Below are 22,491 nucleotides of genomic sequence, written 5' to 3' on the forward strand. Positions count from 1 at the left end.
GGGTGACGCACGGCGTCCGATGGCGAAACGCTTTGTAGGAGGCGGAAGTCAGCTGTGCTCAGGTCTGAGAGACGGAAAGAAAAAAACCGGGGGGAAGCGGAGCCGGGACCGGCGGCCCGGGGGGGAGAGAGTGAGCTGACATATATCCCACTGTAATTATGAACATCAGAATTATTCATCTCTGACCTCCCTCATTATTTGTCCACTCTGATCCTTTTTTTTTTTAATGATCCTTGTTGGTCAGATCTGTCTCACTCTTTCTGTAATGATTGTTATTATTATATAAACTCTGACACCCGGCATCATAACTATTCTCCTCTGACCCCCGACCATTGTTATTAGTCCACTCTCATCCCTTCTTTATTGGATAACCTCTCTCTGTAATATATCATCATTATTGTTATTATTTTTCTTTGACTCCCCTCACCCCTAATATTTATATTATGCACGTCTTACCACCCCTTCTTCCTTGTATTATTTCAACTGAGACCTCTGATTATTTACCTCGGACTCTCCGTATTATTATCTAACTCCTCTTTATTATTTAGGTAGAGGCATTTTAGACACCGGAGAGGGTAAATAAGGGACCTTATCAGCCTTATTTAACCAGCAGCAGATTAAATAATAGACTTGTTCAGTTTTACCCTAACCCGTCATATACCAGTCTAACCCTTACCCTTCTATGCCAGCCTAACCTTACCTGTCTATGCCAGCCTAACCCTTACCCTAATATGTCAGTCTAATTCTACTATACCAGCATAGCACTTACCCTAAACCTAACATATCACCCTAATTCTAATATACCAGCCTAACCCTTACCCTAAAATGCCTAATATGCTATAATAACCAACACTAATGAAATCCTAATAATCTGGGAGAATATCATTGGCGGCTAAATAAGGGATAGGGATAGGGATAAGGTTATAGAGCAGGTTGCCAGGAAAATAGATACTTCCTTTTATATAACATGTTACTCTTCCCTCTTATTCACTACTGACTCGTCACTTATATCAAATCGGACTCCTCCCCTTTGTTATTATTCATCATTATCATTGTCCTTGCTTGTTATTGTTCACCCGACTCCTCCTCCTTAGTGATATTTACACCAGACACTTCCCTGTATGATTAATCTCTGTTATTGTTTGTATTGACATCAGGCCCGTCCTATACTGTGCTTTCTCGGTCTGATAATCTGTTCTTTGTAGTGCATATTGCTCTCCCCCTCAAGCGGCGTGTCACCTCCACCCCCCACACGCACGTTGGCTATCCTCACCCTCCACCCACGTGGATCTCCCATTGAGTGTCATCACCCCTTCCCCCACAAGTGTCCCCTCTCGCTTAGGGCCCCTGTGTCACCTCTCTCCTCCTCCATAGTGTCACCTCTCTCACTGTCTCTTCCTCCCTCCCCCCCCATGCACACCTTCTACTGTCCTTCCTATAACTTGTATTTTTTTTCTCCCCGCGCCCCCCAGAGTGTCAACTCCCCCAGCACCCAAAATGTTCGCTCCTGGCGGGTCCAGCAGTTCCTCTATGCCGAGGAGACGGGGTGCCGGGGCCCACACCCTTCCCAAGCAGCCGGAAAGAAGCCTGGCGTCTGCTCTTCCCGGTGCCCTGTCCATTACCGCCCTGTGCACTGCCCTGGCAGAACCTGCCTGGCTCCATATCCACGGGGGCACCTGCACGCGCCAGGAGCTGGGGGTGGCAGATGTGTTGGGGAATGAGGACCCCGAGTTGCTGAGAGGTGGGTTTTGGGCTCCGCAGAGGGCATCATATAAAGCAGATTGTCGGAGCACTCAGCCATTGTATTGTATGTCTTTATTTATATAGCGCCATTAATGTACATAGCGCTTCACAGTAGTAATACATGTGCTAATCAAATAAATAACAGATAATATAAATAACAGATCATGGGAATAAGTGCTTCAGACATAAAAGTAACATTAAGGAAGAGGAGTCCCTGCCCCGAGGAGCTTACAGTCTAATTGGTAGGTAGGGAGAACGTACAGAGACAGTAGGAGGGAGTTCTGGTAAGTGCGTCTGCAGGGGGCCAAGCTTTATGTATCGTGTTCAGAATATCCACAGTGCTATTCATATGCATCTTTAAGCAAGTGTGTCTTAAGTTGGGTCTTAAAGGTGGTTAGAGAGGGTGCTAGTCGGCTACTGAGGGGAAGGGCATTCCAGAGGTGTGGGGCAGTCAGTGAAAAAGGTTTAAGGCGGGAGAGGGCTTTAGATACAAAGGGGGTAGAAAGAAGACATCCTTGAGAAGAACGCAAGAGTCTGGATGGTGCATAACGAGTAATTAGGGCTGAGATGTAAGGAGGGGCAGAAGAGTGAAAAGCTTTAAAACTGAGGAGAAGAATGGAGTGTGAGATGCGGGATTTGATCGGAAGCCAGGAGAGATTTCATGAGGGGAGATGCTGAGACAGATCTAGGAAAGGGTAGAGTGATTCTGGCAGCAGCGTTTAGGATAAATTGTAGGGGAGGCAGGAAGGCCGGACAGCAGGTTACAGTAATCAAGACGGGAGAGAATGAGGGCCTGAGTCAGAGTTTTAGCAGTCGAGCAACAGAGGAAAGGGCGTATCTTTGTTATATTGCGGAGGAAAAAGCGACAGGTTTTAGATATGTTTTGAATGTGAGGGGAGAATGTGAGAGAGGAGTTGAGTGTGACCCCTAGGCAGCGTGCTTGGGCTACTGGGTAAATGATCGTAGTTCCAACAGTAATATGGAAGGAGGTAGTAGGGCCAGGTTTGGGAGGAAGTATGAGGAGCTCTGTTTTAGCCATGTTGAGTTTAAGGCGGCGGAGGGCCATCCAGGATGATATAGCAGAGAGACATTCAGAAACTTTGGTTTGTACAGCAGGTGTAAGGTCAGGTGTTGAAAAGTACATTTGTGTGTCGTCAGCATAGAGGTGATATTTAAACCCAAAAGATGTTATTAGGTCACCTAGAGAGAGTGTGTACAGAGAAAAGAGAAGAGGTCTCAGGACAGAGCCCTGGGGTACCCCCACAGACAGATCAATAGAGGACGAGGAGGTGTTGGCAGAAGAGACACTGAAAGTACGATGGGAGAGGTAGGATGAGGTCCAGGATAGAGCTTTGTTCCGAATACCAAGAGGATGGAGAATGTGGAGGAGAAGAGGGTGGTCCACTGTGTCAAATTCTGCAGAGAGGTCGAGTAATATGAGCAGAGTGTAATGACCTCTGTCTTTGGCAGCATGGAGGTCGTCGGTTATTTTAGTGAGAGCTGTTTCCGTGAAGTGAGCAGTGCGGAAGCCAGATTGTAGAGGGTCTAGGAGAGAATAGGTGTTGAGAAAATGGAGCAAGCGAGAGAATACAAGACGTTCAAGGAGTTTAGAGGCAAAAGGCAGGAGGGAGACAGGTCGATAGTTAGAAAGACAGGTAGGGTCAAGCTTGCTGTTTTTGAGTAATGGTATAACTGTTGTATGTTTGAAGGAGGATGGAAAGGTTCCAGAGCAGAGGGAGGAGTTAAAAATGTGTGCGAGTGTAGGGATTATAGTAGGAGCAAGAGGTTTTAGGAGATGGGAGGGAATGGGGTAAAGAGAGCAAGTGGTAGAGGGAGAAGAGGCAATCAAAAGTGACACATCCTCCTCTGAGACAGTGGAAAAAGAGTCAAGGAAGACAGGAGGAGAGTTAGGAAGAGGTGTAGGATGGAAGGAAGAAACAGGGGATGTTCTGACGTATGGATTCCACCTTTTCCTTAAAAATCCATGTAAAATCCATTCTACCAAGAGTGTGCATGTCTTCAACAGACCCCCAAACCAACCCCATTGTCACATGTAGCACAGTGGTTCAACTGCAGAGAAGGATTCGTGATGGTGACATGCAATGGTTACACTTTGCATATCACTTTTAGCTTCCTTTCCATTTTAAGCAGCTCATCCCAAATGAAACAAAAATGAGCTTGTAACATAACCTGATATTTCTTGTCGTGTTGATGTTTCATTCATTTTTTCCAAAATCTATATTTTTGTTGATATTTCACCTGCTTATTATTTCACTGCATTATCTGTTACCTCGGCAACATCTGTTGTCTTAATGAGTGTGAACGGCAGGACGCAAATCTTCAACAACTCATATTTCAAGAATACGACTACAGAATTAAAAAATGATGGGACTGCTCAACCCTCCCCCCCCCCCCCCAAAAAAAACAGCAGCAAAAGGGACTTTGCAACAGTAATAGGAAAGGGGATATTTATTTTATTATGGTGATGGATTACAGCTTTAATCATGGATGTTTCCTTAGAGCTTCTGCCTACTCCATGTACAACTCGTCATGTGACCAGGAAATACAGTGTCAAGGGATCCACTGCTAAACATGACAGGCAAAAATAAAATGTTGAATAGAATATACATCTGTCTCACAAACCGGACTTTTAGAAATAGGAAACTTTAATTGGCTCAGTTGTGACACATTAGAGGCCATGTTTACTATCCAGTGCTCTTACATCAGAGACCTTCCGGTGCTGGAATTCACTTAAGGTGTCTTATGAAATAGCACTGTTTAGTAAATGTGGTTCTTTGAAGACCTTAACACTTGTATTGTTAATACAGTGAGTGACACTGTCAAAAGGCCAATTTAGGACTCTGCTCCCAGAAGAGATATTACTAACAGTAAAAAACTTTAAAGGGGCAGTCCCTCCTAGGACCAAAGTTTACTAATGGCAGTGACATGTGCAGATCAGGAAGGATCAATAAACCCCAACCATTCTATACCCCTCAACCCCCAATTTCGACACCGCACCATACTTTACACTGCAAGAGTAGTCTGTATGTCTTTGCCCCCACCACTCCTGAATACATGTATGTATGTGCAGAATGTATTTATTGCCTGTGACCCGCGCTTTGTCTCCCTGCAGATTTCTGCATGAACCGGCAGACTATACTTCTCCTCCGCGTCATTGCCGCGTTCTGCTTCCTGGGCATCGCGTGCAGCATGTCAGCCTTCCTGCTGGACGTCTTTGGACCCAAGCACCCGGCACTGAAAATCACACGGCGATACGCCTTCGCTCACATCCTCACAGGTACCAGGGGCTGGGGGTAGCAAGAACAATGCAGGGTGTTAAAAGGACTGTCCCACTTAGCAGACGAGAGAACAATTAGATCTTATGTCCCATGAGATATATTTATTTTGTCAACTGAGTGGGACTTCAGTGCATTACAGGTTCCTCTGTCTGGAAAGGGGTAAAATCCTATCATGAGGGTGGAGGAAAGAGGCAGATTAGATGGTGGCTAAATGTTTTGTATGTGCCAGCAACTTTCACGTCAGTCACGCTGTTTGTTTCTCTCTCGCCTCCCACTTCTTCAGTGCTGCAATGTGCCACCGTGATCGGATTCTGCTACTGGGCCTCGGAGCTGATCCTCGCACTGCAGCAGCAGCACAAGAAGTACCACGGATCCCAAGTCTACGTCACCTTCGCCGTCAGCTTCTACCTTGTGGCTGGGGCTGGTGGAGCATCCATCCTGGCCACGGCGGCCAACCTCCTTCGCCACTACCCCACGGAGGAGGAGGAGCAGGCCTTGGAGCTGCTGTCCGAGATGGAGGCAGACTCCTACCCAGCAGAGTACGATGTGATGAACCCGTTCCAGCCTCCTCCTGCTTACACTCCATAAGAGGAACTTTGGGGAGAGAAAGCTGGCATCACCCACAAGACTATTTCCTTACCCCAGAGAGAGCACCTGGTCTTGTGACCAGGGGAGGACGTTCTATGCCAAATGCCGCGAATAAGGAAAGCAAAGGGGCAGACGGAGGGAGCTGGGTATATCTTGGGGGATCTTATGGTGGACCACGTTTCGCTTTCTTTGTTAGATTTCTATGTTTTTATTTTGTAAATGTTCACGATGCGCTGGCTGGGGTCTGGGTCTCGGCTAATATCCCTCCGCCCCATTCCAGTACATGCTTTTTCAAATCCAATTAAGAAGGCACCTTGGGATGGCCTGCTTGTGGCAGAGAAAAGGTTACTCTGTTGCTTGTGCATAACGACGTAGGTATTGTATTTTGACTCAAATCTGTATGGAGTCTTGTCCTGTCTTTGAGGAATCTCAGTAAAATTGCCAAGACACGCCAGAATATCATAGAACAAAAGCAGTCTGTATATTTTGTCCTGAGGAAGGTCATTCGGTCAAAACATTGTCATGATGCAGTAAATATATAGACAACTATTTATTTATTTTTCCTGTAGTATTCTGTTGTGACTCTTAACAGACATTTCAGCATTGTGTCTGTGTGAATCATGGTTATCTGACACCTGATTGCACCCTCCGTTATTTCATGGGGTGCTTATTTATATACCTGTGATATATATGGTTACTATTCACATTGCTTCAAGAGACTCGGGCAACAGTGGCGTGAGAAGTGTGTCCCATCTCTCATAACTCTTGGGAGTTGAAGGCAAAAAGCATTACAGACTCCAACACAGACTGAGTGTTTAGTAGGAAATAGAAGAGAAGATCTTTGCGGTTACAGCACTGTTTCCATTCCATGAGCCAGCTTCAAATACAATATATAATATATATTTATATAATACATGTGGATTGGTAGCATGTTTGATTAGGATGACTGAGGGTAGGGGAGTATGTTTCAGCCGTGTAACTTCATTATAGGTTTGGGAATCGGTGAAAAGCTCCATTAACAATTATGAGAGAGTTTTTGTTTTAAAAGTTTCACTCACCAGGAGGTATATTGGTCTAGATGTGGATATACATTGTGTGTGTATATAGATATGTATATATCTATATATATATATAGATATATACATATCTATCACACGTATATAAACTGACCTATAAGTATAGAAAGGTTTTTTTTTTTCCCCCCTCTAACCCATAAAACACAGTCCGATTTTAAAAGATACTATGCAGGAGATTCAATCATATTATTGTCCTTTTGCTGACTAAATTTGTTCCAAAATCCAGTAGATATTTAACTGTGTCCCATTCGAATCAACGAAACCCGACCACTTCCCACAACTGGATTATTTATAAAATAACCGAAAAACTTTAACCCTTGCCTTGCTAGGGTGCCAGCAGCGCATTGCTCCGCAATAAAGAGAATTATTTATAAAGCAACTGTTCTTAAAGCTTTATATTTGATGATTTTGCATGAAAGACTACAGAGCGGAAACATACCAGTTCTTCTCTGTCATTTCCCGTTAACTCCGTTACTCTTGGTACACACCCTCCGATTTACAAAATGGTGCTAGACACCCTTTTGTGAATCTGAATGGAAGTAAAGGCGTGCTAAAGTTTGCCACCGTTTTGTGGATTAGGGCCCATGTCCTTTTTCGCATCCCTTTTGGGCTGAGGGCAATTCCTTATGTTCTGTCACAAGCCTTACTGATTTATCTTGTCAATTCACAGCGATCAAATCAGTCTGCTTTGCTTTTTTTATTTTTTAGGAATTAAAAAAAAAAATTCTTTAAGGAGTTTTTTCCCCCATTTATTTAATGAGTCCAGAGGAAATTGTTTTCTCTCTAAATTAAATACTTTTGTCAATATCGCTTGAAATGTCTTAATATAATTAATGGTTATAAAGTTTATTTTCTTTTTGGGAAGCGATTTTCTCACGTCTCAATGCTCTGTCTTCTAAAGCCTAGACCAGTTGTTTTTTAACTTTTTTTTTGGTTAAGGGACCCTATAATTATGTGAAATTCTGTGGAACCCCAGCCCTCTCTAATAGTGTGTCTGAGAACAGATGCAATGTAAATTCTTCTGTATTTCGTACAAGTATCAATTGACCAGAAAATTGCAGGGAGGCCAGGGGAACCCGTTGCGAAACACTGGGCAAGACACATTAGTGAGCTCTTTATAACACCTGCCTGTAAGATGGTGGCATGTCTAAGGATGTTGCAGTGGTTTACTGTTCTGATGGGTTAATGTGCTTTACAATACTATGTATACATGACTTCATGACAAGTAACATGTCGGATATATCTAAACCAGCATTCTTGCCTGGCCTGTCAAGTCTCAGGTATTAACTCTTTCAGTGCCCATGACGTAGCCACAACGTGATGGGGTCTGGCACTCCAGGGCCCCCTTTTTTTGTTTAACTTTTTTTTGTAGGGGAGATCGCGTTCTTGCGATCTTGCACACAGGGATACGGAAGAGGACCACTCTTCTGCTTCCATAACTGCTGACGCCGCTGTCACGAGATCCCTCGGTCACGTGATTGCGATGTGCCGAAGGAGCCATGGAACCCTTCAGCACTCAAAGGGTAAAGGGGCAGTTCAACGTAGCGTCTCAATTTTTATTATTATTTTTTTAACAACTTAGGGTAATTAGCTTTCTTAAAACGATACAAACCATATTTAAAGTAATTGTCTTATTTCTATCTTGTGAAAAATGAGTATGAATCTGCATTTTGTCGGGAACATTGTAATCAAATTTTTTAGCTGCTTATGTCAACCCGTTGACTAATGATGGCACCATAATTATTTTGTGAATAAAAGAGCAAAGCTAAGCTAACATTGTTAATGACTATATAATGCTTTTTAGTGTGAAGAGCAATTGCGAAACATCGTAAAGCTATTTGTTTACTATGGAAATGTTAAAAGTTTAAAAACATTTTTTAAATACTTATACTCGTTGGGTTTTGAGCAACATTTTACCTATTTAACTAGCAACTAACTGTTCCTCGTTCACTTTTTTGTCCTAAATTGGACTGCCCCTTTAGTCATTGATGAGTGACACTGCCCTTGAATGTGTGACACTACATCCTGAGTGACACGGTCTTCTGAGGCCCAGAAAAATGTAGTACGTCCTAATTCCCATTCAAGTGAATGGGACATAAATTATGCTAAAGCTTAGTAGTACCCTTTACTAAATCGGACCTTCCAATGTGTGACATTGCCGTCTAATGAGTACATTAACTGCTAGAGTTTTAATCCCTACCAATTAACATTATGAGACTAATAGCCCCCAGTAAGATATGTGACTGATAAATCATGTCAGTTGCCGGTAAAATAGCGGATAATTACGTTTATAGAGCTATCACGCCAATGTGCGCCGTCTGCCCCCAGTAACATGGCGCCGTCACGTGTCTGGTCACATTATTCGTAGCATCTCAAATGCCCTTGAGAGGCGGTCAGTGGTGGCGCAATTTAACATGTTGGAGGCTCACTGTCAATCACTGACGGTTTTTCCCTCCAATCAGTGCACAGCTGGGAGGGGGAATGTCGAATAGTCGCAGGGGTGGGCGTGTCCAGAGGCCTCCAGTGTTGAGTGCGGTTTAGGCCAGGGAAGGCAAGCTCAAGAGCCGGGATGTGGCAGGCGCTGCGCGGCGCTCCGGCGGGGTTGGTGGGCTGGCTTAGCTCCCGCCTGCCCCCGTGCCTCGTCCCGCTGCTGGCCGCGCAGTGCCGGTATGTGAGCGGCTTCAGACTGCGCCGCGCTCAGCAGCTGTACACCGAGCGCAGCGCACGGGCCTTAATCCGGGGACTGCGGGGCCGGGCCAGGCCAGGAAGGACAGGGAGGCTGCTGGCTGCACTCACAGGGGCATTCCTCTGGGAGGAAGAGCGGGTCCGGGAGGAGGAGATCCGCAGGTGAGATATACACACAAGTGCCCACCTATCCTGCAGGAGGAGAGGCGATATAGATCTATGCACACTAATTGTCCAAAATTAGTATTTTCACTAATGCTTTATGTAGTCTAATCAACGAGGCTAGTCCGAAACGTTTATTTGGACTACATTACATCTTGAAAAAGCATTAGGCAGTGCATGTTATTCTGGAACTATTAGTACTGTACTATACAGGTATTATTTTTTGACATCCAGGTTTACTATGAAGCCCTCTATACCACCTCTAGGCTGAAGTGTGTATACAAGCAAGCATTAACTTATATGGGCTCCATGTAACAATGGTTTTTCAGACAAAAGGTGACATATTGTGTGCTCATTTGCATGTCATTTCCCAGAATCCCTTGCTGTGCATTGGAAGCACTGTATGCTGGGGATAATGGTGAAAGGCAGGGTTGCAGACCTGCCTAAGGCCTCGTCCAGGTAGGGAACGGGCGTGCTGGCGCTGCGCCATGCTCGGCTGTGCTTTTCCTGGCTGGCTGTGTGTGCGCGTCTGGGGCGCAGCCCCGACGTCACAGAGTTGGTTCGCCCTCATTGGGCGAACCGCTCATGAAGCGCTTGCGAGCAGCAAAATCAATTTTGCTTGCTCGTCAAGCAGCTGAGCGCCAAGCAATCGTGCCTGCCTGCTCACGCAGGCCACGTGCATTGTCGCAAAGTGTCCAGCGTGAGCGCGCCCGCTCAAGTGCCACCCTGGACGAGGCCTAAGACGTGAATGTGCTCACAAGTGATCTTTTTATTTGCTGTGTGTTTTTTTACACATTTTAGTTATGGTGGGTGAAAAAAGTGACAAAAAACCTCCACCGTTGGCATATAGCCAATAAAGAATATCACTTGTGAGCACATTCACATGTCTTAGGTCTGCAACCATGTCTTTCAACCATTATCACCTAGCATACAGTGCTCCCACTGCAGCAAGGGATTCTGGGAAATGACATGCAAATGAGCACACGTGTCACCTTTTGCCTGAAGAGCCATTTACATGGAGCCCATATAAGCAAATGCAATGCTGTTCACACAGCTTTTAAGCACAGCATGGGATATGCAAAGCCAATAAAACCACTTACACTGATGATACCCATCAAGGTTGAAACATGTCTGTGAGTGGTTCTATTGGCTTTGCTAGTCCCATGCTGTGCTTAAAAGCTGTGTGAACAGCATTGCATTTGCTTATATGGGCTCCATGTAAATGGCTCTTCAGGCAAAAGGTGACATTGTGTGCTCATTTGCATGTCATTTCCCAGAGTCCCTTGCTGCAGTGGGAGCACTGTATGCTAGGTGATAATGGTTGAAAGGCAGGTTTTCAGACCCGTCTAGGACATGTAAATGTGCTCACAAGTGATATTCTTTATTGGCTATATATAGATATATATCATATATATGTTAATCAGTATTGTGACCTGAGGAAGAGAGAACTCTTAAAAGCTTGTCCTATGACATAAATTGTTAGTCCAAATAAAAAAAGGTATCACCTAATCCTGAAGTCCTCATTTATTCTGCACTATCGCAACTGGATTAACACGGCTATTTCCGTTATATAGTCTTCAAAAAAAAGCAGTTGCCTCTACCAATAAACTAGTAATGTCACCAATGGTGGTGCTATTGGGTAAAAAAAAAAATCCCTGTACAAGTACTCTGGTATACCTAACCATCATTAAAATACATATGGGAACAGAAAGCTGAAGCTGTCTCTTTTTTAATATGTATTTATAAAAAAATGGTTATTTTTTGCGGTGCTTGTTTGAGATCTTTGCTCTTGAGATATGTGACTACTTTCTTGTAGCTTTGATATCGTCTTAATAATAATAAATGTTATTTATATAGAGCTTTTCTCCCAATCGGAATCAGCACTTCAGTTACAAAAAAGAAAAAAAAAGAAAAACCATTTAAAGTTATCAAGGAGGCCAAATACAAGGAAAGATACAAAACAGGATGGGACGGTACTGTAGCTATGAAATGGCGGACAGGTTGTGGTCAGTTAATGAAATGCCTGCGTACACAGGTAGTTCTTGAGCCTGTTTTTATAGATTTCCAGAGAGGGGGCCTCTCGAACTGTACGAGGCAGACTGTTCCAGAGAGTGGTAGCAGATTTCTATGATCCTTGCAGATTCCAGCAGGAGAGTAGGGAATCTCAAAGCAGCCACAGGATAAATGTTATTGTTCCTCTGCCACACTCTATATAGAAATTGCTCTAACTGAGGTATTCTTAGCATTCCACTGGTTGTACCTGATAGAGGGTCATACCCCCAAATGTTGTGCCCATTTTCACTGTCGCTGCATCTGAAAATAAAAAATAGATTGTTAAATCGGCAGTCCAAGCTGCTGGTTTCTCTTTAACCCCCCCCCCCCCCTTGTAATATGGGCATCAATACAATCTACACAATAAGTAATTAGCTATGTTGCTGACCGGCCCATTTTCCTTTGATCGATCGGCGAAGATTCGGCTCGGGGGTTCACTAAATTACTGCAGAAGAATATTCTGCAGTCAGGGTGACTTTGTAAATGGTTGCTATAGAAACAAAAAAGGCTTGCTACATTATAATACATTTAAAAATGATGATAACATTAAAAAAGATGGACAATAACCAGAATTATAATAATTCTGTATGTGTGTGTATATATCTATATATCCATATCTAAATATCTATATATATCTTTCTCTCCTCATCCCTCACTTAGCCGGCAATGATTTACACCCAGGTTATTGGGATATTGAGCATGTGGTGTAAACATACACACATACATGCATATACACGTACATGCATACGTACACATTGCAACCATCTTGTTCCCCCTAAAGGGGATTAAAACACTGGCAACTAACTGTTAAGTAAGTCTTGAGGCTTGCTACTTTAATACAATGATTCTGCTGAGTGAATGGTACTCCATTGCAGACTATGGGGCAGAACACAATGTTTGTATGGATGAGATTTCACAGGCCTACTCAGCGTCTCTACAGATTTTGATATCCTCTCCTCCTGCAGGTCAGCAGAGGACATGCAACACATGGAGGTTGTAGCCCATACATTTCAGGGACTTGACAGCCCCGTGCAGATCCCAGTGTCTGACGGGGAGCAGAGCTGGGAGCTAGTGATTGACAAAAAGGACTTCAAACTCTGGAAACGTCCCATAGAGGGGACCCATCTGTACCAGTACAGGGGTAAGTGACTGTTAGGACTCAGTGAATTCCTACCCCTAACAGCTTGTGTGAAGCATTCATTATGTCTCTCCAATTTGGCTCTTTATCCTAAAGAGCTTGTAATCTAATCAAAGATATGCAGATCCTGGAAGGTTCCATTTCTGTTGCTAATTTATTTTATATAAATGATGCTTGTCAATAAAAAGTTATGATTTCAGCTGAAACTCTTTTCTTTATCAGCCGCTTTACTGTAGCACACCAGATAAATCTGCTTGCACACATTTTTGGAGATAAAGATGGCTGACATTTTTCCATAGGAAGTAATGCTTGGATTTAATGTATATGAATGCTGGTCATATAGTATCTTGCACTTTTTAAAAATGTATTATATTATAAGACATTTTGTATTGGTTTTATAATCTGATCTTTCCACTTTAAAGACCAGTATCTGTAAAAACCCTTATGAAACCACTTTTGGCAGGAAAGTGATATGGCATGGCATTGTGTAAGTGACTTCCCTCCTCTCTCCCTGCAGTATTTGGGTCGTACATGGATGTAACTCCTCGTCAGTTCTTTAACGTTCAGGTAGGAGACCCCACAGTTGCCATACTATGTTCTCTTGATTTTGAGAAGTTTTACCATGCTAAATCACCGCTCTCACTCCCTCAGCTAGACACAGAGTACCGCAAGAAATGGGACGCATTAGTCATCAAACTGGAAGTGGTCGAGAGAGATGGCGTCCCTGGGTCAGAGGTCATTCACTGGGTCACACATTTCCCTGTAAGCTTCTTTTTTTTTTTTTTTTTTGGAGTTGGGGCATGCAGGGTATATTTTCCTTCCATCATTGCCAATCAGTTCCTCTAACCCCCGTAGACTGAATGTATACAAAGTAGGCAGTGATGTTAATCACTTTGCTGTCAGAGAGGCCTGCCACGCGTTGGGGTTAGATTATCCTCCTGCCTCACTGTAACAGCCTTCACATTATTCCCCATAATTGTCTCAAAGGCACTTGCGAGTGAGATTTCAGGATTGTGGGCAAAATACCCACAAGTTGCATGTTAAGAGAGAGAGAGAGAGAGAAATACTAGAACAAGAGGACATGCACTGAAGCTGGAGAATGGGAGTGTCAGGAAATGTGAGGAAGTACTTCTTCATGGAAAGGGGGTGAAGGCAGGATTTATCAACAGAGGTGATGGAGGCTGATATAGTAAGGGAGTTCAGAACTGCTTGTGACAGACACAAGGTACCCTAAATATGAATTAAACGAAATGATCTAATGGGTTCTGTTTCACAGTGAATAGGACAAGTGGTTCTTGCCTGCTGTCAATTCTCCTGTTTGTGTAATGGTATAATTTTAATATGGACTCCGTAAGATCATTGGGATCTTAAGTAGTTGCTAATTTTGCTTATGTCTACAGTAGATCTGTGTGTTGTCCTATTCCTCCCCCTTGCATCCTGTCACTTATCTTTGTGTGCGTACTGTTTATAGTACTTGGTGCTCCGGTATCAGTCGTCACTTCATGCCTGTAACACCCGCCTCTTTCACCCCCACAGTACCCTATGTATTCCCGGGATTACGTCTACATCCGGAAATATCACGTCGATCAGGAGAACAACCTCATGGTTTTGGTTTCTCGGTAACTATCATGTGGTCAGATTTAATAATTCATGCATATCACAATTATAAGGAATGTAACAAAAATTGCAAAAGGGCAATCAAATGAGCAAAAATGGATAATGAAAACAGAATTGCAACAGAAAGTAATATCAACCCCAAAAAGTTCTTTAAGTACCTTTTTAATAACCAAAAAATCTGGAAAAAAAATATAGGACCCTTTCAGTGTGAGATGCTCAGGCAGATTATTGGAGATAAGGAAAAAGCAGAGGTATTAAATTATTTGCCTCTGTGTTTACCAGGGAACAAACAATTGCAATAGTAGTGCCGCAGGAGTAAGCCACAACCTCTATATTAACGAACAATTGGTTAACTGAGGAAGAAGTTCATAGACAGCTTGATAAAATTAAATTAAGGCACCTGTCCCCGATGGCATACATCCAAGAGTTCTTAAGGAGTTAAGCTCAGTAATAGCCAAATCATTACATTTAATATTCAAGGATTCAATTTCCACAGGCTCAGTACCACATATTGGCATAAAGCAGACGTGGTGCTTATATTTAAAAAGGGAGCTAGATCACAAATGGGGAATTGCAGACCTGTAAGCTTGACTTCAATAGTGGGGAAGCTACATGAAGGTCTAATACAGGAAAACCTAATGAAAACAAAAATATTAGTAATAGTCAGCAAAGTTAAGTCCAGAAAAATGGGAATGGTGCTCAGCAAGTAAGACCCTTCTCAATAATAATTGAGCAGTTGCCACTGGGACGGCATACAATGGGGTTAAATACGCACCTGAAGTACTCAATATGGTAGTATTGTATCAGCCTAGTGAGACAAGCATCAGTACTCACAAATGTGGCTATGTACTATAAATAGGTACTCTCTAAGGCAAATATGGAGGACTGTAATGCAGGGGTGTGCAAACTATTTGCACTGTGCCCCCCCCTGCCTACTTCCCCCCCCCCCCCCCCCAACCTTTCTCTCTGGGGTGCGGGGGTCATGTGACGTCACACCATGACCCTGGGGCGTCATTTGACGCCACGTTGCCATGGCAACGCGCCGCCGGAGACCCGGCAAGCAGCAGGTACGTGAGTTACAGAGGCCTCACGCCTCCCCTGGCATTTCATTTAAATGCTGTGGGGGAAAGCGCGGGGCCTCTGTAAGCGCCCGTGCCACCCTGCAAAATCTCCCGCCCCCCCAATTTGCGCACCACTGGTGTAATGAATATGTAGATCCAAATGCCAGTACTTCTAAACCTCCTTGGTGGGTGCCTGTCGTCCTCTTGTGATCCCAGCCAGTCCCAGGGTGCAGTCCGTGAGAAGAGTCCAGGAAACGAAAAAACGGAGCACTAATCCAGGCAGGAATCACTCGGTGGCCCCATAAAAAATGTAATTTTATTAAAGTCTCATAGACCGAAAAAACACCATGTTTGAGCTCCCCGGCTCTTTATCAAGGTGTATGTAGCAGCACACAAGTATAATCTTTAAATACTAGCGCTGAATCGGCTGCGCTCCTAACAGGCAGTTGATTGGTCCATCAGTGAGAGGAAACGCCAGTATGTCATTGACCAGATCATAACTCCTCCCATTGGAGGGGTGCACGACACTCCCCTTGCTGGCAACCACGCATAATGCCGATAACATAAACCACAACTCGCAAACATTCCTGCAACAGTTACTATGATATTGCTAAATTAACTCAGCAAAAAATGATACATAGATGTCAATATATTGTCAACGGAATAAGACATTATTATCAAGACATACTCAGTGCTTTAGCTACAAACAAAGAAAGCATACAGCAAGGCCCCTCTTCATGGCGCCCCGCTTTTCGGCGATCCGCCGGTACCGAGAAGGGGGCCGCCATGTCTGCGCATGCGCAGAACGGCCGGTCCGAGGTTGCGCAAGCGCAGAACGGCCGGTCCGAGGTTGCGTATGCGCAGAACGGCCGGTCCGAGATCACGCATGCGCAGAACGGACCGGTCCGAGGTCACGCATGTGCAGAGTGAGGGGTCACGCATGCGCAGAGTGAGGGGTTTTCCAAGGTTGCGCATGCGTAGAAGGGCGAATTGCCGGTCTGCACATGTGCGCACACCGAAAATCGGCGGTTCTGATTTCCGGCAATCTTTGCTTTGCAGCAGGCCCTTAGAATGGAACCCGCTGCATGCCCGGGGCCCTCCTGTATTAAAAATAATGGAAAGACAAATATATACTAATCCCTAGGGTTAAAAACTAAAGAACCATACAACACAAAATATATAAAATCCCTAATAAGTGGATCAATTTGTAAACAGTTAAAACATGGGGGGGGGGGGGGAATCATACTCTCACCCTAAATCATATTCTCACCCTAAATCATATTCTCACCCTAAATCATATATTTTTTATTTATAAAATATTTTACCAGGAAGTAATACATTGAGAGTTAGCTCTCGTTTTCAAGTATGTCCTGGGCATAGAGTTATGATGACAAATAATACATGGTTACAAATACATAGTTACATAAGTGAACAGGGAATACATTATATACAAGACATAGCATGCACAGTTGGAGATAATATATATTATAGACGTAGGTAGCAGTTACAGACCAGGTTAAAATGTGAGACGGCTTTAGTTTTGAAAGAACCTGAAGAATATGATAAGTGATTTCTAACTAGACCTATAATCTGGCATATATTGTATTTGACCTATCATATTAAGTTTCATAGAAAAAGGGCATTTAAACAAGAGAAAAGTAATAATCGGCAACATAAAAATAAAAAAAACGTATTTTAGACAAATATGTATGAAAAGGAAAGAGTATATAATTTTTCCTCTTGTATTTTACGTGTCAAATATATTTAGTACGTAAATAATATATAAAACATACATGTTTGTAATTAATAAAAGATATACATACACACACACACACACACACACACACACACACACACACACACACACACACACACACACACACACACACACACACACACACACACACACACACACCTGCTCTAACTAAACGTACAATACCAAAATGAGATATAGTCTGTTTAAAGATGATGGGTAGGCACAATAAGTAAAGAGCAATTTGCTATAAATGGCAGTGTTGTGATTACAGTGTATTTATTAATACAAATGAGGCAGCTATACATATAAATCAACAAATAAGTAGTCCAAAAAAGGATATATCAATCTTTGGGCAAGGTTGCAGCTTCTTGAAGGATAACCTGCATCCACATGAATCTATTAGAAAAGAAAAAAAGAGAAGCACGTGTCCAATAGTGTAAATTGGTATAGATATTTATTGTCTAGGATAAAAAGTTAAGAGATAACACTTTCAAACGGAGCTAGAACATGTGCATTTAGAGATAATATCTCTGGTGTTTGTTCTTCATCTGCAGGGAATCCACAAGTATCCAGACATCCAGATTGTAGATAATGGAGCAGAGTCTTGAAAGTCAACTGCAGCTCACAAACCAATGTTAGACTTAGTTACCATGTAGGAGTAAGAAGATGGCAGCCTTGCAATGTACACAGTCACGTGTTGACGAAACGCGTAAGGACCCAGATGGTACAGACTGACGTCACCATGCTCGTGAATGCCTACGAGCCTAGATCCGCTGTGTACCAGAAACACATTGTACTTTGCAAGTCTGCTATCTTCTTACTGCTACATGGTAGATGAGGCTAACATTGGTTTGTGAGCTGCAGCGGACTTTCAGGACTCTGCTCCATTTTCTACAATCTGGAGGTCTGAATACTTGGTGTGGATTCCCTGCAGATGAGTAACAGCCACCAGAGATATTCTCTCTAAAGCTCTATTTCAGGGTTGCAGACCTGTCTAAGACATGCAAATGAGCATACAGTAATATTTCCATTTGCTATATGCTTTACTGTGGAGGGTTTTTGTCACTTTTTTTTTACCCACCATAACTTAACCAAGTGTGGTGAAACCTATCCTAAGCTTCATTTTGCAAAGCCAGTATAACCAACCCCACACTGAGACCCATTAAGGTCGAAACGGCTGTCTGTGGGCGGGTTTACTGGCTATACATCTTAACCCAGGCTGTGCTCAAAGCTGTGAAAGGCAGCAAGCATAAGCTTACAGGGGACCATATTATATGGTTTTGAAGCAAAAGGTGGCACTGTGCTTATTTGCATGTGATTTCCCAGAATCCCTTGCTGCAGTGGAAGCATTGTGTGCTGGGTGATAATGGTGAAAGGCAGGGTTGCAGACCTGTCTAAGACATGCAAATGAGCATACAGTAATCTTTCCATTTGCTATATGCTTTACTGGGGAGGGTTTTTGTCACTTTACCCACCATAACGAGAGATCTCTCTCGTATGTATGTATGATGTATGTATATTTGTGGGTAAGTAATTACATAAAGTGAATGAGAATCCATATTGGCAGAAATATACACACCATAACCCAAAAAGGTAAATAGGGATTTGGTAGTACAAAGTCCTGTATTAGTTCAAATAATCATCAATATTAGATTAGTTATTAGAATCTCTAAAAGGATAGATCATCAGGACTGTTCTCAAACGAGTTATGTATAACTGACCCAATATGGAAAATCATAGCAAGTGACTGAGGTCCCGGTCAACGTTTAGGCCCATTTGGAACCTTTGCATTGTGTGCATATTCAATAGGCGATTGATTCAGGGTCCTGAGACGGTCACCACCTCTCAAGGGATATGAAACAAATTCAATCCCTTGAAAACAGAAAGTAATAGTAACAGAAAGTAATATTTCCTTTTGGGCAAATGGAAAAATGCTTGAATGCTGGATGATTAGTGTCAGACTTGATAATTAATTTGACATGCTCCATGAACCTTATTTTCAATTGTCTGATCGTTCTTCCGACGTACTGTAGTCCACATCCACATTGGAGCAAATAGATTAAAAATTGGGATTTGCAATTAATAAAAGACTGGATTTTGCCAGTAACGTGGGATTTGAAAACAGCGCCCTGATGCTTTTTATCACAGATTTGACAGTGATTTCATCTATGCGACCCCTTAGGTAATGGTGTAGGTAGAGGGGCTATGGTCTGAAACAATGTAGGTGACAGGGAGCCTGCTAAAGTTTTAGCTTTTCTAAAAAATAATTTTAGGTCCATCCTGTTCATATGGTCTCAATAAAGGGTCCGTGGTCAAGACACCCAAATGTTTCTTCACAATGGATTTAATCTGATCAGCCTGAGAGCTGTACTGTGTAATAAACAGTGGGGTGTCAGACTTGAAAGAGCCTGTATGTCTTAAATTGAAAAAATCTTCTCTGTTCAATTCTGAAACTTCTTAATAAGTTTTAATGAGGTCAGTCTCTTTGTAACCTCTTGCTTGAAACCTAGCCATTAAGTCCAAGGACTGTCCATGGAAGTCATCATCCTTTGAGTAATTTCATTGAAGGCGGATAAACTGACCTTTCGGTATACTCTTAATTACATTTTTGGGGTGGCAACTGTTGGCTCTTAAAGAATTACGTGCATTAGTTTTGCGAAATATATCAGTTCAAATGTGTAATGACCTGTCTACATATAATAATCTAAGAATTGGATATGGTGTTGGTTAAAACTATAAGTGAATTTCAAATGATAACCATTGTGATTTAAGAATATCAATGTAATCCATAACTAAAGTGACATCCCCATCCCAAATAAATAATAAAGTATCTATAAAAAGCTTGCAAAATATAATGTGATCCCTAAATGTATTTTCCGCTCCAAACACGTGGAACGCCTCCCACCATCCCATGAATACATTTGCATAGGACCGGGCAAAGCTGGTTCCCATGGCCGTTCCACGTGTTTGGAGGTAGTGAACACCATCGAATAAAAAGAAATTGTGAGTTAATAAAAAGTGAATCCAATCCAAAAGAAAAGTGATTTGTGTAGGTAATAGTCAGCATGGCTTTATGAAGGATAGATCATGCCAAACTAACCGTATTTGTTTAATTGAGGAGGTAAGTAGGAATTTAGACAAGGGTAATGCAGTTGATGTGGTCTACTTAGTTTTTGCAAAGGCTTTTGATACGGTTCCACACGAGGTTAGTGCACAAAATAAAGCAAATTGGACTCATTAAAAATATATGCACCTGGATTGAAAACTGGTTGATGGATAGACAACAGAGAGTTGTCATAAATGGAACTTTTTCAGGTTAGGCTAAAGTTGTGAGCCGAGTACCTCAGGGATCAGTACTGGGACCCCTGCTTTATAACTTGTTTATTAATGACCTTGAGGTTGGCATCGAGAGCAAAGTCTCCATCTTTGCTGATGACACTAAATTGTGTAAGGTAGTAGAAATCAGAGAAGGATGTACATTTCTCTCCAGAAGGACTTGGATAGACTGGAATCTTGGGCAGGTAAATGGCATATGAGGTTTAATACAGATAAATGTAAGGTTATGCATTTGGGAAGCAAGAATAAACAGGCGACTTACAAATTAAATGGGGATAAATTAGGGGAATCCTTGATGGAGAAGGATTTAGGAGTGCTTGTAGACAGCAGGCTTGGCAATAGTGCCCAAAGTCATGCAGAACTGCAAAGGCAAACAAGATCTTATCTTGCATTAAATGTACAATGGATGGAAGGGAAGTAGATATAATGATGCCCCTTTACAAAGCATTAGTAAGAGCACACCTTGAATATGGAGTACAATTTTGGACACCATTCCTTAGAAAAGACATTATGGAACTAGAGAGAGTGCAGAGAAGAGCCACCAAATTAATAAAGGGGATGGACATTCTAATTTATGAGGAGAGCTAGCTAAATTAGATTTATTTACTTTAGAAAAGTGGCGTCTATGAGGGGATATAATAACTATATCCAAATATATTCGGGGACAGCACAAGGAGCTTTCAAAAGATCTATTCATCCCAAAGGCAGTACAAACAACACTGGGTCATCCCTTAAAGCTGCAGTTCAGGCAATATCCTGCATGTGTGTTTTTTTTTTAATAAATCAGTTCTGTAGTAAGAAAAAATACTTTTAGCATTTTCTGTTTAAAAAAAAAAACAACTTTGAAAGACAAATTTTCTTGTATTCTATTTTAACAAGCATGCTTGTTCCTATAGCACCGATTTTACATTCCCCATATTTAAAGATGTCGCCAAACTTTGCCGATCAATAGACTGAGAACGAATTGACCGGCAGCTATGCAGTTCTTTAGGTAATTAGAGATTGCCCACATGAAACTATTGAAGTAAAAAAATAAATAAAACAAAAAAAAAAAAAGACTGAACTGCAGCTTTAAGATTGGAGGAAGGTGATTTCACCAGCAACAAAGGAAATGGTTCTTTACAGTAAGGGCAGTTAAAATTGGGAATTCATTACCCATGGAGACACTGATGGCAGATACAATCGATTTGTTAAAAAAAAGTTGGCCAACTTTTTAGGAAGGAAAGGTATACAGGGATATACCAAATTAGTAAACATGAGAAGGATGTTGATCCAGTGAGGCATCTGATTGCCAATTTTTGGAGTCTGGGAGAAATGTATTTTTCTCCTTATGAGATATCATTGGATGATATATCACTGGGGTTTTTGTTCGTCTTCCTCTGGATCAATATACTGTAAGTAGGGATATAGGATAAAGTACCTGTTGTCTAAATTTAGCATAGGTTGAACTTGATGGATGCAAGTCTTTTTTCAACCTCATCTACTATGTAACTGGGTTGAGCCGTGAAAACAAACCACTTTCTGTTTTGCAGTGCACAAAAATTACCTGTGTTTTGTTTAAAATACCAGAAGTCAAAGGAGCAATCCACCTTTTGTTATTTATTTTGAGTTGGGGGGGGGGGGGTGGTCCTCTAGAGCTGAACCGTACTTTTTTCGGTTCCAAGGCCCCCACCCCAACCCCCCAGTGTGACTTTTTTTTTTTTTGTTAATACACTTCGCATGCTTTGTTACTCGGTCTCCCTGTACTATCTGTCATGGATCCTGCAGTAAATCCCTGTTTTTTTTTTCCTCAGAGCGGTGGAGCACCCGGGAGTCCCTGAGTCTCCTGACTACGTGCGCGTTCGGAATTACCAGTCGCAGATGGTTATCCGGCCACACACGTCATTTGATGAGGTAACACAAAGAAGTTTGACTCTCTTACACTGGGGAACCTGAGTGCTTTAAGGGAGCAATTCACTATCTCGACATCTCGCTCCCT

General features: G+C 42.5%; 2 protein-coding genes and 1 long non-coding RNA gene across 3 annotated transcripts in view; 2 read left to right on the top strand and 1 right to left on the bottom strand.

Moving 5' to 3' along the window:
• TMEM127 (transmembrane protein 127) lies at positions 1–7,516 on the top strand. Its single transcript, XM_075601881.1, has 4 exons — positions 1–152; positions 1,473–1,741; positions 4,877–5,041; positions 5,326–7,516. The coding sequence occupies exons 2-4, from the start codon at positions 1,498–1,500 to the stop codon at positions 5,628–5,630; spliced, it is 714 nt and encodes a 237-aa protein (XP_075457996.1). The 5' UTR covers positions 1–152; positions 1,473–1,497; the 3' UTR covers positions 5,631–7,516.
• On the bottom strand, positions 4,198–9,594 carry LOC142495850 (uncharacterized). Its single transcript, XR_012801836.1, has 2 exons — positions 8,993–9,594; positions 4,198–5,051 (listed from the first exon to the last, which is right to left on the bottom strand). It is a non-coding gene; the product is annotated as an uncharacterized LOC142495850 (long non-coding RNA).
• STARD7 (StAR related lipid transfer domain containing 7) overlaps positions 9,207–22,491 on the top strand; it is an 18,825-nt gene continuing 5,540 nt past the window's right edge. The window contains exons 1-6 of the mRNA XM_075601879.1: positions 9,207–9,553; positions 12,571–12,746; positions 13,261–13,310; positions 13,395–13,505; positions 14,280–14,362; positions 22,307–22,406. Coding sequence (XP_075457994.1) covers positions 9,276–9,553; positions 12,571–12,746; positions 13,261–13,310; positions 13,395–13,505; positions 14,280–14,362; positions 22,307–22,406 — 798 coding nt within the window. The 5' untranslated portion in view covers positions 9,207–9,275. The remainder of the gene's footprint in view (positions 9,554–12,570; positions 12,747–13,260; positions 13,311–13,394; positions 13,506–14,279; positions 14,363–22,306; positions 22,407–22,491) is intronic.

Source organism: Ascaphus truei, chromosome 5 (assembly GCF_040206685.1).
Source record: "Ascaphus truei isolate aAscTru1 chromosome 5, aAscTru1.hap1, whole genome shotgun sequence".
Classification (NCBI taxonomy): domain Eukaryota; kingdom Metazoa; phylum Chordata; class Amphibia; order Anura; family Ascaphidae; genus Ascaphus; species Ascaphus truei.

Bases quoted from the DNA above. Each gene is read 5' to 3' on its own strand.
- TMEM127 (XM_075601881.1), top strand. From the start codon at position 1,498: ATGTTCGCTCCTGGCGGGTCCAGCAGTTCCTCTATGCCGAGGAGACGG. The intron at 1,742-4,876 runs GTGGGTTTTGGG...GTCTCCCTGCAG, and splicing joins GGACCCCGAGTTGCTGAGAG to ATTTCTGCATGAACCGGCAG. The intron at 5,042-5,325 runs GTACCAGGGGCT...CCACTTCTTCAG, and splicing joins CTTCGCTCACATCCTCACAG to TGCTGCAATGTGCCACCGTG.